At 44.1% G+C, this 14,614-nt stretch overlaps 1 protein-coding gene across 1 annotated transcript in view; it reads left to right on the top strand.

Moving 5' to 3' along the window:
* The window catches only part of LOC115199226 (neurexin-2-like), an 840,225-nt gene that overhangs the window by 439,996 nt on the left and 385,615 nt on the right, over positions 1-14,614 (top strand). Inside the window, exon 7 of the mRNA XM_029761850.1 lies at positions 13,916-13,939. Within this exon, the coding sequence (XP_029617710.1) occupies positions 13,916-13,939 (24 nt within the window). The remainder of the gene's footprint in view (positions 1-13,915; positions 13,940-14,614) is intronic.

Consider the following 14,614-nt stretch of genomic DNA (forward strand, 5'->3'; position numbering starts at 1 on the left):
CTGTATAGGGGAGGTAATGTTGTACTGCAGGCCTGTATAGGGGAGAGGTAATGCTGTACTGCAGACCTGTATAGGGGAGAGGTAATGCTGTACTGCAGGTCTGTATAGGGGAGAGGTAATGCTGTACTGCAGACCTGTATAGGGGAGAGGTAATGCTGTACTGCAGACCTGTATAGGGGAGAGGTAATGTTGTACTGCAGACCTGTATAGGGGATGAGGTACATGCTGTACTGCAGGCCTGTATAGGGGAGGTAATGTTGTACTGCAGACCTGTATAGGGGAGGTAATGTTGTACTGCAGACCTGTATAGGGGAGAGGTAATTCTGTACTGTAGGTCTGTATAGTGGAGAGGTAAATGCTGTACTGCAGGCCTGTATAGGGGAGAGATAATGTTGTACTGCAAGACTGTATAGGGGAGAGGTAATTGCTGTACTGCAGGCCTGTATAGGGGAGAGATAATGTTGTACTGCAAGCCTGTATAGGGGAGAGGTAATACTGTACTGCAGGCCTGTATAGGGGAGAGGTAATGCTGTACAGTACTGCAGACCTGTATAGGGGAGAGGTAATGCTGCACTGCATAGGGGAGTGGTAACGCAGGCCTGTATAGGGGATTGGTAATGCTGTACTGTAGACCTGTATAGGGGAGGGGTAATGTTGTACTGCATAGGAGAGAGGTAATGCTGTACTGCAGACCTGTATAGGGGAGAGGTAGTGCTGCACTGAAGGCCTGTATAGGGGAAAGGTAATTTTTTTAAGAACAACTTCTTATTTACAATGACAGCCTACCGGGGAACAGTGGGCTAACTTCCTTGTTCAGGGGCAGAACAACATATTTTTAGCTTGTCGGCTCTGGGATTCGATCCAGCAACCTTTCAGTTACTGGCCCAACGCTCTAACCACTAGGTTACCTGCCGCCCCAGAATGCTGTACAGCCGGCCTGTATAGCGAAGACAGTGTGGTTGGTCCCTGTGGTATATGGATGATGGGCAGTCAAGGCTGTTCACACTGACCTCTCATCATGGAAGAAGCTCCTCCAAATACACAGAGGCTGGCCGGCAGGCGTCCCCACCCTTCCCCTCTCCTCTCCCTCTACCCCCTCATTCTCTTCCTTCTCTCTCCGGCTCTGACATAATGAGATACTATCATGGACAGTTTACAGACTTTAAGCAGTGGTGACTGCGCTGCAATACTCCAGGGCTGAGACGCTGGACAGACGGACCAACAGACACAATACATTACAATACATTCCATGACATTATAATACAATACAATACAAACCCACACAGCGAGACCAATACAAATGGACACGCAGGGAGGGGGGCTAGGCATGAACAATTGTTCAACACATGCTGCTGCACACATCCACACACTCGCACATTTAGCGGACTTTTTCCACTGCAAGAGAAAGTGGTTGTTTTCCACTTGCATTCATTTAATGGTTTCAGACCAAAGAGATGTAATGGTTTCAGACCAAAGAGATGTAATGGTTTCAGACCAAAGAGATGTAGTCTATTACGTGACACATAATATACCAACTCTGTGTTCACAATTTATCTTGTTGACAGCCACACGTCTTTAGAAATAAAACGTCATGCATTCTGTTCACAATAGCAGACATGGATAGCCCTCAACAATAAATATTCCTAGTTTCACTCGGCCAGTGAGAGAACCGCGAATGGTCTTGGTTTCGCTCACACACACAAAGACTTTGAGAGTTAAGACGCCTCCAGTCATTATGAATGAAGCCTCCACACCGAGTTTTAAGTCCATCTAAAATTGTGTTTGGATTATAGAGCGCTTGCCATCACCAATGTTAGGCAGCAGGAGAGGATGAGCATTGGTGGTTCTGCCAAGACATCACTCTCTCCGGCTTCAGTCAATTCATTCGCCTCGCAGTGGCTAAATTCATTGTGTTTTCTGTGCCGGGTATGTCAGCTTTCTTAGGGGAATCTAGTACTTCATGTTTTCTGAAACCATGGAAACCGCCAATATAAGGAAATCGAGCAAATCTGATACCACTGTACATAGTCTACTGTGAGACAATAACATGCTGTACTGTATACTGCAGCCGACAGAAAAGACAGCGGGGAGCTTTATTCCTGTATCCCATTATTTTGATCTGTAGGTCTCATTCCAAGCCACTTACTGAAAGAGGGTAATACAGTAAGGCCAGTCAGGGGGCTGTCTATCTGTCTGTGTGTTTAACAGACACCTTAGGCCCCTGAGGGGACCTACAGCCATTAGGAAATATGAGCCAGGCAGGGAGAGCTGCAGGACATCATGAGTGTGTGTTTGGGGATGGGTGTGTGTTTTCCTGCCTGCCTGCCTATGTGTGTGTGGGTGTGTGTATCCGTGTGCATGTACTCGCGTGCCTGTGTGTGTGATACTCTACCTACAGTGATAAAGGAGGAAGAGTCTCTTGGATGCAGAGCACAGCTTTGGGAGCGAGGGAAAGGGAAAGGGAATGAGGGGATAAGAAAGGGAGCGAGGGGAGGGGAAAGAGAGCGAGGGGAGGGGATAGGGAGCAAGGGAATGGGAAAGGGAGCGAGGGGATGAGAAAGGGAGCAAGGGAATGGAAAAGGGAGCAAGGGAATGGGAAAGGGAGCGAGGGGAGGGGATAGGGAGCAAGGGAATGGGAAAGGGAGCGAGGGGAGGGGATAGGGAGCGAGGGAATGGGAAAGGGAGCAAGGGAATGGAAAAGGGAGCGAGGGAATGGGAAAGGGAGCGAGGGGAGGGGATAGGGAGCGAGGGAATGGGAAAGGGAGCGAGGGGAGGGGAAAGGGAGCGAGGGAATGGAAAAGAGAGCAAGGGGAGGGGAAAGGGAGCGAGGGGAGGGGAAAGGGAGCAAGGGAATGGAAAAGGGAGCGAGGGGAGGGGATAGGGAGCGAGGGAATGGGAAAGGGAGCAAGGGAATGGAAAAGGGAGCGAGGGGAGGGGATAGGGAGCGAGGGAATGGGAAAGGGAGCGAGGGGATGGAAAAGAGAGCAAGGGGAGGGGAAAGGGAGCGAGGGGATGGAAAAGGGAGCGAGGGGAGGGGAAAGGGAGCAAGGGAATGGGAAAGGGAGTGAGGGGATAGAAAAGGCTTTGTTTCATTCCCTCTATGCACCATAATAAAATCCAACGTCTTTTCCACTCGTGTGTCTGTGGACTGGGGAGAACGAGACATTTGAACTCTTGAACATATTTATATTTCTTTCTTTCTCTCTCTGTCTCTCTCTCTCTTTCTCTCTACGACTCTCTCTCTGTCTCCTCTCTCTTTCTCTCTTTCTCCCTCCGGCTCTCTCTGTCTCTCTCTCTTTGTCTCTTTCTCTCCGATTCTTTCTCTTTCTCTCTCTCCCTCCTCTCTCCAACTCTCTCTCTCTGTCTCTCTTTCTCTCTCTGACACTCTCATTCTCTCTCTCTATTTACCCCTCTCTTTGCTCATGCTGTCTTCTCTCTCCTCTCTTTCTCTCTCTCCCTATCTCTCTCTATCTCTCTCCCTCTCTGCATCCTCCTAGTGTCTTCTTGTCTAGTATTCTAACCCCTGTATTTTCTTCATATAATTAGACCTTGGGTTCAGCCATTGGATTAATTGTCGGATAAAACAGATTTGTCTTGTTCTTTAAGTGCTGAGCATGCTGCTCTGACCATACTGCGCTGGGATTCAGTGCCCTGAGTTCAGCTCCCGCAACACACTTTGAGTGAACAAAGTAACCTGTTGGCTGTACAGACTTCACACACACTCATGCATGAGCAGGCACAAATAGGCACACACACACACACACACACACACACACACACACACACACACACACACACACACACACACACACACACACACACACACACACACACACACACACACAGACACACACACACACAGAGAGAGAGAGAGAGACATAGAGACACACATAATCATGAGCAGGCACACACAGACACTGGAGCTGGAGAACCAGGAGCTTAAAAGGTTACCTCTCCTTGGTATGGGATGAGGAATGTTACATTATTCCATAGGCAGGAGCAAGAACAACCAGAACCACAGTCAATAGTGGAGGTTCTTGGACATTCTTCTGGATCTCTTCACCTCTTGTTTTTCTATCCCTGTCTATTAGGTATCATCTAGCTTACCAGCTGCAATTATGCCCCCCCCTTCCATCCCTCTCCCCCCCCTTCAATCCCTCTCCCTTCCACCCCTCTCTGTCTCCCTCCCCCCTCCATCCCTCTTTCCCCCCTTCCATCCCTCTCCCTTCCACCCCTCTCTGTCTCCCTCCCCCCTCCATCCCTCTTTCCCTCCCTTCCATCCCTCTCCCCCCCCTTCAATCCCTCTCCCTTCCACCCCTCTCTGTCTCCCTCCCCCCTCCATCCCTCTTTCCCCCCTTCCATCCCTCTCCCTTCCACCCCTCTCTGTCTCCCTCCCCCCTCCATCCCTCTTTCCCTCCCTTCCAGCGTCAACATTTTTTGACACAGAAAGAAAGCCTTGAGAATTCAGAACAGTTCATCCAATCGATTCCTCCTCTCCCTTCCACTTGCATCCCCCTTCCTCTCCTCGCTTGTAATTTGTCACCTAGCAACCGGCTGGTCCGCTAGCCGTTGTTTCATCCATTTCATGTACAGGAGAGACATTAACCACTTCATTGTCATCACCTCTTGTCCTCATTACATTCTAAAGTCCACTCTCTCTCTAGTCTAAAGAGTATCACAGCTCTCGTAGGGCTAACAAAGCATTTTTCATAACATTCCCTCTAGCAAGGACTGCTCAAACGATAGCAGAGCCTCAGAGCAATTGAGCACCCACCTTGCAAAATCAATAAGACCAAAGCAATCTATTGATGGTAATGGCCGCCAGGGCTTATCGTATTTAAATCCAGGTGAGTTAAAATGCCATTCGGATTGTCTAGTGTGTAGTGGCAACATTCATAATGGTAATATCATATCACCATTAGTTTACCTCTTCTCAAGAGATAACAAATCTATCAGACGTAATGACAGTGTGCCCCCATGATCCTGGTACGGTGTTATTACAGATGACATTTTAAGTAGCCATAATGTGTTGGACCCACAATGCAACAGTGGCAGTCAGGGCGGTGACGCAAGGGTGAGGCAAGCGGATCATTCAGGAGGGGTGATACAGGCTAATGGATGAGGCTAGAGGCCAGACTCCCTGTTTTTCACGGAAGTCTGTGGATTGGGAGAAATGGCATGCGGTGTAACAGTTGGGAGAAATGGCATGTGGTGTAACAGTTGGGTGAAATGGCATGTGGTGTAACAGTTGGGTGAAATGGCATGTGGTGTAACAGTTGGGAGAAATGGCATGTGGTGTAACAGTTGGGTGAAATGGCATGTGGTGTAACAGTTGGGTGAAATGGCATGTGGTGTAACAGTTGGGTGAAATGGCATGTGGTGTAACAGTTGGGAGAAATGGCATGTGGTGTAACAGTTGGGTGAAATGGCATGTGGTGTAACAGTTGGGTGAAATGGCATGTGGTGTAACAGTTGGGTGAAATGGCATGTGGTGTAACAGTTGGGTGAAATGGCATGTGGTGTAACAGTTGGGTGAAATGGCATGTGGTGTAACAGTTGGGTGAAATGGCATGTGGTGTAACAGTTGGGTGACATGGCATGTGGTGTATGTGTGTATGTATGTATGTATGTATGTATGTATGTATGTATGTATGTATGTATGTATGTATGTCTGTCTGTCTGTCTGTCTGTCTGTCTGTCTGTCTGTCTGTCTGTCTGTGTGTGTGTGTGTGTGTGTGTGTGTGTGTGTGTATGTGTGTGTGTGTGTGTGTGTGTGTGTGTGTGCACATTCGTGTTTATTAACATCTTCACCCCTTCTCACTCAGAAAGAGCCCTTCTTTACCACTAATAGCTCTGTCACTGCCTGTCATGTTTATTCATGTCCCAGTTTGCATCTTACAGCCATTTTAACCAGACCTACTGTATATTTACGTTCAACATCTCTGGACCATTAGAGCACACTCACACAGGTTGCAGGTAGGATCTTTGGAGATACACAAATGGGGTAGGGGAGAGAGAGAGACAGAGAAAGAGAGAAAGAGAGAGGGATGTTTATAGGGAGAGAAATAGCAGAGGAGAAACATCTTCTTAGGTACGATAGGCCATCATTTTCTTTTGTGGCTGCACACACAGCCACGTCTGTCGGCATAATTGCACTGACATTTACATTTTCATCTGGTGGTGTTATGTCAATTTCCATTACTGGAAGCCTAAGCTGTGGTGCTGGGGTTGAGGGATGGAGGAAGGGAGGGAAAGAAGGCAGGGAAGGGTGTATCAAGAGAGGATTGGAATGAAAGCGCAACTAACTAGCTGGTAGAAAGACTCCTCTCGCGCATCCCCTGACCATTTGACTGCCGAACTCACAGCAATACTCTGTTTCCGCTGCGACATGTGGTGCATGAAAAACACATACAGTGCCATCCGAAAGCATTCACACCCCTTGAATTTTCCAAAATTTGTTGTGTTACAGCCTGAATTTAAAGTGAATTAAATTTAGATTTTGTGTCACTGATCTACACACAATACCCCATAATGTCAAAGTGGAATTATGTTTTCGAAATGTTTACAATTTAATACAAAATGAAAAGGTGAAATGTCTTGAGTCAATAAGTATTCAACCCTTTTGTTATTGCAAGCCTAAATAAGTACAGGAGTAATAATGTGCTTAACACGTCACATAAGTTGCATGGACCCTGTGAGCAATAATAGTGTTTAACAACATTTTTAAATGTCTACCCAATTTCTGTACCCCACACATAGAATTATCTGTAAGGTCCCTCATTCAAGCAGTGAATTTCTACCACAGATTCATCCACAGAGATCAGCGATGTTTTCCAATGGTTCATAAAGAAAGGCCCCTATTGTTGGATAACATTTTCAAAATGATAATAAACAGACAATGAATATCCATTTGAGCATTACTACAAAGATATAGGCGTCCTTCCTAACTCAGTTGCCGAAGAGGAAGGAAACCGCTCCGTGATTTCACCATGAGGCCAATGGTGATTTATAACCGTTAAGAGTTTAATTGCTTCAATTGAAGATAATTGAGGATGGATCAACAACATTGTAGTTACTCCACAATACTAACATTAATGACAGAGTGAAAAGAAGGAAGCCTGTACAGAATACAAATATTCCAAAACATGCATCCTCTTTGAAACAAGACACTAAAGTAATACTGCAAAAAAGGTGGCAAAGAAATTTACTTTTGGCCTTACAAGGCGTTATGTTTGGGGCAAATCCAACACAACACATCACTGAGTACCACTCTTCATATGTTCAAGCATGGTGGTGGCTGCATCATGTTATGGGTATGCTTGTCATTGGCAAGGACTAGGGAGTAAAAAATGTTTTTTTAAATGAACGGAATAGAGCTAAGCACAGGCGAAATCCTAGAAGAAAACTTGGTTCAGTCTGATTTCCAACAGACACTGGGAGACAAATTCACTTCTCAGCAGAACAATTACCTAAAACACAAAGCCAAATATACACTGGAGTTGCTCACCAAGACGACACTGAATGTTCCTGAGTGGTCTAGTTACAGTTTGAATTTAAATCTGCTTGAAAATCTATGGTAAGACTTGAAAATGGCTGTTTAGCAATGATCAACAACCAACTAGACAAAGCATGAATAACTTTTTAAAGAATAATGGGCAGATATTGTGCAATCCAGGTTTGCAAAGCTCTTAGAGACTTACCCAGAAAGACTGAAGGTGATTCTAACATGTATTCACTCAGGGGGTTGAATACGTATCTAATCAAGATATATTACTGTTTTATTTATTAAAATCTTTTGTAGGTCTTTGACAAAAAAAAAGACAATTTAATTACATCTAGATAATGATGGGCGTGGCGCGAAATACAAATTCCTCTAAAATCCGAAAACTTCCATTTTTCAAACATATGACTATTTTACAGCATTTTAAAGACAAGACTCTCGTTAATCTAACCACACTGTCCGATTTCAAAAAGGCTTTACAGCGAAAGCAAAACATTAGATTATGTCAGCAGAGTACCCAGCCAGAAATAATCAGACACCCATTTTTCAAGCTAGCATATAATGTCACAAAAAACAAAACCACAGCTAAATGCAGCACTAACCTTTGATGATCTTCATCAGATGACAACCCTAGGACATTATGTTATACAATGCATGCATGTTTTGTTCAATCAAGTTCATATTTATATCAAAAACCAGCTTTTTTACATTAGCATGTGACGTTCAGAACTAGCATACCCCCCGCAAACCTCCGTTGAATTTACTAAATTACTCACGATAAACGTTCACAAAAAACATAACAATTATTTGAAGAATTATAGATACAGAACTGCTCTATGCACTCGATATGTCCGATTTTAAAATAGCTTTTCGGTGAAAGCACATTTTACAATATTCTCAGTCGATAGCCCGGCATCACAGGGCTAGCTATTTAGACACCCAGCAAGTTTAGCCTTCACCAAAATCAGATTTACCATTAGAAAAGTTTGATTACCTTTGATGTTCTTCGTCAGAATGCACTCCCAGGACTTCTACTTCAATAACAAATGTTGTTTTGGTCCAAAATAATCCATAGTTATGTTCCAACAGCGGCGTTTTGTTCGTGCGTTCTAGACACTATCCGAATGGTAAATAAGGGTCATGCGCATTTCGTGACAAAAGATTTCAAAATATTTCATTACCGTACTTCGAAGCATGTCAAACGCTGTTTAAAATCATTTTTATGCTAATTTTCTCGTAAAAAAGCGATAATATTCCAACCAGGAGTCGTTGAATCCGTTCAGAGACGATAGAATAAAATCATGGTGTCGTATCGTGCACGAGCATGAAGCCCTTTGTCCGCTGATAGACCACTTAGCAAAAGCGCTCGTGTTTCAGCCAGGGCTTTGAATTACGTCATTCAGCTTTTTCCTGGGCTCTGGGAGCCCATGGAAGCCGTAGGAAGTGTCACCTAACAGCAGAGATCCTTTGTAATGGATAGAGATAATCAAGAAGGGGAAGAAATGGTCAGACAGGGTACTTCCTGAACAGAATCTTCTCATGTTTTGGCCTGCCAAATGAGTTCTGTTATACTCACAGACACCATTCAAACAGTTTTAGAAACTTTGGAGTGTTTTCTATCCAAAGCTAATAATTATATGCATATTCTAGTTTCTGGGCAGGAGTAATAATCAGATTAAATCGGGTACGTTTTTTATCCGGCCGTGAAAATACTGCCCCCTATCCATAACAGGTTAATCAATTTTATTCCTACTTTGTAACACAACAAAATGTAGAAAAAGTCAATGGGTGTGAAAACGTCCTGAAGGCACTGTACATGTGCCTCATAGAATCAAATAAGTAATGAAATACAAACATGAGGGTATACATACAGAACATGCAAACACACACCAACCACATGCACCACACACACAAACACATTTGATACCTGTTGTGATCAACTACAGTATGTGACCATTTGAATGAGTTCTGTATGCAGCCTCTCTTCTAGGAGCTCTAGTCAATGTTCTACTATACAAAACTCATTACCTTCTCTCAACTACCTCAGGTCTAATGAAAAATTACTAGCCATTTTTTTCCCCCAGCCAATAGGATTTATCTCTGTCTCTTTTTATAATTGACTATTACTAGCTAAATTGGAAGTTTATATTTTATGAGAGCAGTCATCAGTCTTACAGCTCACTTGTTCTTTGCAATAAATCCACCCAGACCAATTCTACAGTGGGTCTTCGGAGTCTGCCAACCATTGATCTTTTTCACAGCCGCACTAAAATATTTATCCGGGTTGTGACATTTTAACTATGTCCATTGTGACATGTATGTAAAGATCAAACCCCTGATAGCCCCATTCTCGGCTACTCGGTCAACACGATCTGGCTCTCATCTCATTTGCTTCTGGACCTTAGTGCTTTACCGCTTTCCCCAGACTGTTGACAGAGAAAACATGTCAATTCTCTCTTCTCTCTCCGCAAGTGGAGGGCTACATGGTGAAACTATTCTAATTGGTCTTTCACAGTCTTTTCCCCACATTAATAATGTATGTGGAGAAGCTAGAAGCTAGTGCAATGGAAGCGCCTGAGACAGCGTTGAAAAAAACCATGTGTCTGTTCTTGTTTACACGATTAGGAGTTTTATCCCCCATCAGCAAACAATGGCCGCCGCCTCCTCCCTGTCTCCTTGTCCCACATGAGTCAATTATAGACAGGGAAGGCGTGGGCTGACCAGGGTCGTCATTCCACAGCCGAAGGCTTTGAATATAGGGAGGCCTTGTCGTATAAACCCCCTGGCAGGCTGAGACAGGGCAGGGCAGGCTGAGACAGGGCAGGGCAGGGTGAGACAGGGCAGGGCAGGCTGAGACAGGGCAGGGCAGGGTGAGACAGGGCAGGGCAGGGTGAGACAGGGCAGGGCAGGGTGAGACAGGAGAGGGCAGGGTGAGACAGGGCAGGGCAGGCTGAGACAGGGCAGGGCAGGGCAGGGTGAGACAGGACAGGGCAGGGTGAGACAGGGCAGGGCAGGGTGAGACAGGGCAGGGCAGGCTGAGACAGGGCAGGGCAGGGCAGGGTGAGACAGGACAGGGCAGGGTGAGACAGGGCAGGGCAGGGTGAGACAGGGCAGGGCAGGCTGAGACAGGGCAGGGCAGGGCAGGGCAGGGTGAGACAGGACAGGGCAGGGTGAGACAGGGCAGGGCAGGGTGAGACAGGGCAGGGCAGGTGAGACAGGACAGGGCAGGGTGGGGCAGGGCGGGGTGAGATAGGACAGGGCGGGGTGAGACAGGACAGGGCAGGGTGAGACAGGACAGGGCAGGGTGAGACAGGACAGGGCAGGGTGAGACAGGACAGGGCGGGGTGAGACAGGGCAGGGCAGGGCAGGGTGAGACAGGGCAGGGCAGGGTGAGACAGGACAGGGCAGGGTGAGACAGGGCAGGGCAGGGTGAGACAGGACAGGGCGGGGTGAGACAGGACAGGGCAGGGTGAGACAGGACAGGGCGAGGTGAGGGACGTGTGTTCGTGTATTGTTCCTGTGTATGTGACACAGTAATGTTTTTGTCTGTTCTTCACTTTCTCTCTCTCTCTATTTCTCTCTCGCTCTCTCACCCCCCCCTCTCTCTCTCTGTCTCCCTGACTCTCGAACACTATCAATCTCTTTGGCTCTCTGCCACCCTCTCTTTCTTTCTCTTTCTCCCTCTCGCTCTACAGGTTCATAAAGGTTTTAGTGAATCTCAGATCGTTTCGGAGGGTGTTATATTAAGCTATACCTCTTTCTTTCCTCTATGTCTTTCTTTGGTTGAAGATCTCTATGGCAACTTTGGTAATTTCAGGGTGTGAACATACATTTTTGTAATCCCTCGCTCTCCTCCAAAACTGTGATGAAGGGATGACTTCAGACTGACTTCTCTCCATACTTTATGTTCGTCATCCCCATTTTGATGTTCATCGAAAGATCATCATCAGTTTGAGGAGATTAATTTTCCCCATGCATTCCTAGACTGTCCCTTCATGTAAGAACTTTGTAGAGATCCCAGATAAATTCAGGATTCAGACATCAAACCCCGGGGGGATCTGAAACTCCACACACGTAATATTTAATCACGCTTCTCACAAAAAAAAAACACAAAAAAAGATGATTCACATAATTGCTATCTGCCTGTGAGACAAAGACACAAAGTCATTGTCACCTTCGTAATTTGTCTAATTTAATAAACCATTGTTTTGCGTCCCCAATCCCTTTGAGTCCCAATCAAGTTATGGGCTTGATGTATCTGTTGATGTGGTTTGGGACAATTAGAGACACAAGCGCATTGTAGGTCTTTGACGAGGCAGAGAGGCATACATATGCAAATTTCACACCCACTGTTGGAACTTATTTACCTAATTAATGGATTAACATAAGTCATTAGCAGCAGAGCGGAGACGCTCGACACGGCTTAACATGACCCGGATCGAACAGTGGGCGGCCATTTTCTTTTTTTGACTAACCCCGCTGGCATTGTGTAGCTCAGATGTGTGGCTGCCACTCTTATTCACTCCCACACATACTGTATACACGCAAAGTAACCCATTGGGCACATACAGAGCGAGCAACACAAAGCTACGTTATGTCCTCAATGCAGGAACCAGGGTACACGTTTGCATGCAAGCATTAACCTAACATTGCAGGCGTATAAATAAAAATTGAGCGGAGTCCCCACTTCCGTTTTTCAGGGAAAATGGAAGTTAGGTTGAAAATACTGTGTCCCTGAAAACCGGGTGTTAGCGATTCCTGGTGACTCCGAATAGGCTAGGCAAGCATAAACACACACACGTACACACACACGTACACACACACGTACACACACACATACACACACACGTACACACACACGTACACACACACGTACACACACACGTACACACACACGTACACACACACTGGGGAGGTACAAGGCACACACCCTATTGTATTTCATTTCTCTATCTTTATACTTTCTGACTCAACGTTCTGAGATTGAATATGCCAAGTGATAGAGGTAAAGTCATCTAATTAAAAGCTCTACTTTCTCCACTAATTGGGAGTTAAGGTTAAAATGACATCAGCTTCATACAGGCATCACATGACAAAGTGTGAATTCAAAATCACAGTACATTACAGTACATTCATTGTCATCATTCACAGTGAATTGTGAGGAAAAGCCAGACAACTATTTGCCATTAAGTACATATATAAATAGTGGACTCTTAACACAGTGTTGTGTGTGTTTGTTTCTCTCCTTAGGAGCAGAGGATATGGGTTTTGGTTGTTTTGGAAGTGAACTTGAATAACTGAATATCTCTTTCTTCCAGGAGGCAGACTGAAGGATACTGCATGTGCAAAATGAACTAAATGTATTTCAATCGCTTTCATTCTTCATTTCTTTCTTTCTTTCAATTATGTATTTCTTTATCTCACTCTCTTGCTCTCTTTTCTGCTTCAAATTAAGCAATACATGTAATTTTTGTTTAATTGTTCTTACCCCATTGAAATGGAATAGCCCTAACTTTCTGATTACCATTGTCAATACTGCTATCCTTTGTCTCTTAGCCATTTTAACTGTTGTGGTAATTTTGAACATTTACATTTTGCTATGTTTTTTTCTGGCTTCTCCATACTCCCTAAACTGTCTCTTGCACAAGATGTAGAGAAAAGCAACTCGAGATAAAGTTTGCTTAGGAAAATATAACCTGCCAAGCATTCGGAATATGATTGGCCACACCCCCTGCAATGGAGCACCAATTCTAACAGAGCTTGTCCCTCCTACCAGCCACACCCACAGTCAAGACTAGCCTATCAGAAGTGGTTAATACTAATACTGAACTGCTTTTCCTTCATTCCCTTCCGCACTCAAAAAACAAGCCCCACCCCCAATCTGCCCCCAACCCCTCTGTGAAAATTGATTTGCTAACTCTTGTCTTTTTACTAACAACAAGCTTCAGAATTCTCCAATGTATTATATTATTTTGTGATTTGGTTTTCCTTTAATTTGTACAACTAACATTGTGTCATTCACGGAATGTGAGTCATCTGTTCTTTTTTCTATTTAACTTGCGTACTTACATACTAACAAAATGTAATGATATTGTTTTATCTTTTTTATTTTTGGAAAAACCCTTTAATCCGAAAAGTCAAACTTTTTCCAATTACTTTCTTTATTTCTTTATTTGGAAGATTTGTATGATATTGAAAAAATAAAAATAAAGCCTACTTTATTTCTTTTTTGGACATTTCAAGGATTGATTGCTTGGTTTATTATCGCCTACTCTTAAATTATTAACCTGATTGTTTATTGTTTTTTTTTAATAAGGCGAAATCTCGTAAAAATTTATTTTTGAAGTTCGAAACTTTGAGTTTACGGTTTGTCATTCTTTTTTTGCTTTCTCCTCCCCCTGTTTTCTCCTGAAGCACGCAGGCATTGGACACGCTATGGTAAACAAACTGCATTATATGGTAGATATCATTCTAATTGTCTTTACTTTGGTTTGCCCTGGGTTTCCGTTACCTCTTTCTATTCCGTTTGCTCTTACTGAAAATACAAACTTCCATCGATTCCAAGGTAGCTGAAAACAATCACCTCTCTATTTGTCTTTATTTTACTTCTTTGTCCGTTTCTGCTTTTTACCATCCAATACTCCTCCCTTCCTACAAAAATAGAAAACTATCCACTGAAAGAGGTCTGTCCTAAAACTTTACATTTATCAAGAATTTAGAATTGTTTTGTTACTTAGATTTTTTTTCTCAAACGCTATCCGTATGAAGAAATAAAGAATTATTTTCCAAGAAAGATATAAACTTCTGAATTGACTACGACAAAACCTATCCCCTATTATTTTTTTCAACAAGCGTCCTTGAAGTGGACGTACACAGCGGACTCCATTGACAGAGAATAACCCCTACTTTTACAACCCCAGTGACAGGTAGTAAGACCTCAGGCCATTTGGATAATATTCTACTATGTCTGATACTAGGTGCTCTTTATATTTAATGTTAGAAAGTTTGAACATTTGTCAGTCTACTTAAACAGTGTAACTAAGCTAACCTAGTCGACTTTGAATTGACTACGAAAAAATATATGCAAAAACATTTGTCTAACTTAGTTGACGG

The sequence above is a fragment of the Salmo trutta genome, chromosome 8, assembly GCF_901001165.1.
Source record: "Salmo trutta chromosome 8, fSalTru1.1, whole genome shotgun sequence".
NCBI classification, from domain to species: Eukaryota; Metazoa; Chordata; class Actinopteri; order Salmoniformes; family Salmonidae; genus Salmo; species Salmo trutta.